At 42.7% G+C, this 3,824-nt stretch overlaps 1 protein-coding gene across 1 annotated transcript; it reads left to right on the top strand.

Annotated features, from left to right (window-relative positions):
• Positions 1–339: 339 nt before the first annotated feature.
• LOC308085932 (hydroxycarboxylic acid receptor 2-like) lies at positions 340–1,293 on the top strand (the record flags this gene model as incomplete). Its single annotated transcript, XM_080429247.1, has 1 exon — positions 340–1,293. One exon carries the CDS (start codon positions 340–342, stop codon positions 1,291–1,293), a length of 954 nt encoding a protein of 317 aa, XP_080285373.1.
• Positions 1,294–3,824: the final 2,531 nt, after the last annotated feature.

Genomic DNA, 3,824 nt, shown 5'->3' with positions numbered 1-3,824 from the left:
TTATTGTTTGTTTTATAATTACTGCACGGTGGTTTTATGATTGTTCTATGCTCTGATCTTCCTCAATAAAACTGTCTATACTTTGCCCTGAGTGTAAATATACAGTACGTTTTCCATAACAAGCCTATCAGGGTTCAGTGGATTCAGGTGTAGCTCATCCTCCTGACACAACCTCTGGCAGCCTGACCGCCTACACAGGAACAGAAGAAACACAGCACAAACAAACAATGAGCCGCATGCAGAGTGGGAGGGCTTTTCACAGTCTCTCATAGGCATGCAACACGTCTCCATGAGGTTATTTCTTGGACCTGCAGCCAACAAACAAAGACATAAGTGAAAATGCTCTGCCATTTTAATGAACAGTTGCTCATCCAACTGCTACCTCCAGTACTAATCACTGAGATTAGTCTGGGTGTCCTCGGTAATGGTCTGGCTCTATGGATCTTCTGTTTCCATCTGAAGCCCTGGACGAGCAGCACTGTCTTCTTATTCAACCTGACACTGGCTGACTTTCTGCTGATTGTGGCTCTGCCGTTCCGTGCAAGCTACTACCTGTCTGGGATGAAGTGGACGTTTGGAGACACTTTCTGCAACATTAATCTCTTCATGGTGGCCATGAACCGCAGTGGAAGTATCATGTTCTTAATGGCTGTTGCTGTGGACAGGTATGTGCGTGTGGTTCATCCCCACCATCCCATCAATTCTTTGAGTATCTGCAAAGCAGTGTGCTGTGCAGTTGGACTGTGGGTGGTCACCATCTCAATGACTGCTCATCTGCTGGCTATACCAAGAAAGAATATAACTGACTATCATTGTGAGAGCTTCACGGTTGAGGGTGAATTGATAAAGGGTGAGCCCAGACTTAAGGGGTTTAATCTGACATGGCATAGATCTGTGTTTGTATTCACCTTCTGGCTGCCACTGGCTGTAATACTTTACTGCACATTCCATGTCATTGATCATCTGAGAAGGAGACAGCTGGGTCAACATGCCAAGATCAAAAAGGCTCTGCGGTTCATCTCGGTAGTGGTGGCCGTCTTCATTATTTGCTACCTCCCAAGTAACATTATAAAGATACTGACCTGGATTGAGAGCGAAAGGCCTGAATCGGAAGGCTGCGATGTCCTGGAGGATCTGAACACAGCATTTTACATCGCCATCACCCTGACCTATCTTAACAGCACGTTGGATCCTATTTTCTACTACCTCTCCAGTCCTGCATTCCAGAAGATCTTCAAGAGAGTTATTATTCAAATAAGTCAAGCAGGGCACACTTCAGACCCAAAAACCTGAGAAACAGGCTCCAAGTCCATCAGCGATATAATGTCATTCGATCCACTGAGAACTGAGTACATGCTGTATGAATCGCATGTTTCTTGTTTTCCTTTGTTTATCAGAGCTGTACCCAAAAGCGTTGCTGATATGAACACTTTTGGCATCTGTCCAAATCTTCAAAGACTGTGAAGGGTCTTATAATGAGGACATTGCCCTTAATTTGTCCTGAAACCATTCAGTTATCTATCTAGGCTACCATTACTGATACAGTATTCTAGTCTATTGCACGATTTTGTTATGTGAATGTTGTCTAGGAGGCTACTTTTCTGTCACAGCTATGGTTCCTGAAAGGTTTTTATTGCTGTGTACTGTCCATTGTGTCCATTAAGTCAATGTTACTCGTAATTCTGTATGCACAACACATTTACCTAAAGGGATAGTAAAGTTCTGCCTGCCTGCCTGACTGAGCTCTTTCATCCTGTTTATGGATGTACTAAGCAAGATATACAAATAGGGTAGCAATAGCCTACTATTACAGGAGATCTGTCTGAATAAGTGTGCCTGGGTCTGTATGCAAAATAGCTTGAATATAAAAATGGGGGCATGCATGTCTAACTCCATGTGTTCATCCTAGTTAAGCGACTTTTGTTCTGTTATCTGTCTCACGCGAACGTGCACCCCTTGCCTTCTGAGTTGTCCAAACAAAGCCTGTATTTATTTTTTTTACCCATTAAGCAGTAGCCCTAAACATAGGGGAAACACTGTAGAGGATTAGCTGTGCAGAGATTGATGGTGAGACACGGAACTGGAGCTGAACCGTTCAAACAGAGAGATAGACACAGAAATAGACACACAGAGACAGAGATAGGGACAGAGAGAGAGAGAGAGAGAGAGAGAGAGAGAGAGAGAGAGATAACGACAGAGAGAGGGGGAAGGAGAGAGAGAGAGAGAGAGAGAGAGAGAGAGAGAGAGAGAGAGAGAGAGAGAGAGAGCAGTATATAAGAATGGGGGGGGGGGGCTTTTGGGCAATTACAGTGATTAATAGCTTGAAGGCAGGAGTAACGGAGCAAGCTTAGTTAATGGAGGAGGATTAAGAATTATTACTGCTGAATTGGACTCAGAGAGGCTCAGAACACCCAGTGAGAGTTTAGCCACAGAGGGTCATAAAGAAGAACCAGTATCCAGAGGGGATAACCTGGGTGTATTACAGAGAGAGAGAGAGAGAGAGAGAGAGAGAGAGAGAGAGAGAGAGAGAGAGAGAGAGAGAGAGAGAGAGAGAGAGAGAGAGAGAGATGGGAATGCAGAACAGTGTGACAGAGTCATTTATAGCAGGGGATCTGCCAAAAGTCTTTTGTGAAAGATTACAAATTCTGTTCAGTCTTTTCTCCAATCCTCTCAATCCGTTCTGGTTTTGTCCTTTATGTTCTTCTGGGAGTACAGCTCTAACTTTGATGTCACGCCACCTACACTGTCAAATTCTCAGTGTTCATGTAACTCTTGAATGTACAAAGGTAACATTTGTACACTCTCAGCGTCACAAATGGATAAATTAACACTGAGGATTTGACTGTGTGTTCCGCCTTTGATTGAATTGACCATGGAAGTAGGCTACTATTGATTTCTACTACCCATTAGCACACCTTCAGAAGGCAACGTGAAAGTGTATTAAGACACAGTACTAAGGCCTCTAGTTTGAGGGGGTAATGTGAACCTCTTGAACTTTATCCAAAAATAGCAGATCTACAAGCAAACAACACTTGTAGATCAGCTATTCTTGGCAGAGATTTGGTGTCGACAGAAAAATGCGGGCCAAGTACAGTTGCATCAGGTCTGTTTCACTAACAATAGAGGGTTTAAGTGTCTAATCACACCAAATTGGTTTGAAAATGTGTCACAGCAGAGGAATCTGTACAGCTGGAGGTGCAAACGGACCGTAAAGGTGGGCCTAATGAAAAGGTACCCACCACAAGAACAATGAATTCTACTGACAGAGATCTACTGTGGATTGACTGTTCATAGTGTAACGATCACAAGAACCGGAGGCAGAGATGAGATCCTCGGTTAGTGTCCATCGGCTTTAGTGTCCATCTCAAACGTAGTGATAGCAGGGTCGCTACAATATTTACTCACACTACAGGGGATGGATTGTTTATGCACTATATTTATATTTATAAATGTTAATAGCTCATACTGGGAAGTGGGAACCCATTCGGTAAAAAGTTGTTTTGAGAGATTACCCTATTCCTAATCCCTGTACGTTACCTGTTTACCCTTATTTTCATTATTTTCTATTCTTAGTTATTCTATATATCTCTTTTTCTCTTTATCTTTCCTGTGTTACTGCTGTACTGCCATGGAAACCGAATTTCCCTTGTGGGATCAATAAAGGTCTGTCTATTTATTTTTTGTATTTTATGTCACAATTTTATTATGGGTCTGTGCGTCACAGCCTAGTTTACATGGTAAAGGGGAAGGGGGTGTCATATTTGCTTTATGGTTATAATGACATATAGATATGTCGTTAGTCAAACTTGCACATCATCAGTGGA

Source organism: Gymnoscopelus braueri, assembly GCF_963280865.1.
Source record: "Gymnoscopelus braueri genome assembly, chromosome: 5".
Lineage (NCBI taxonomy): Eukaryota > Metazoa > Chordata > Actinopteri > Myctophiformes > Myctophidae > Gymnoscopelus > Gymnoscopelus braueri.
Note: the sequence above shows the minus strand (reverse complement) of the source record. Positions and strands in the feature narration are given on the sequence as shown.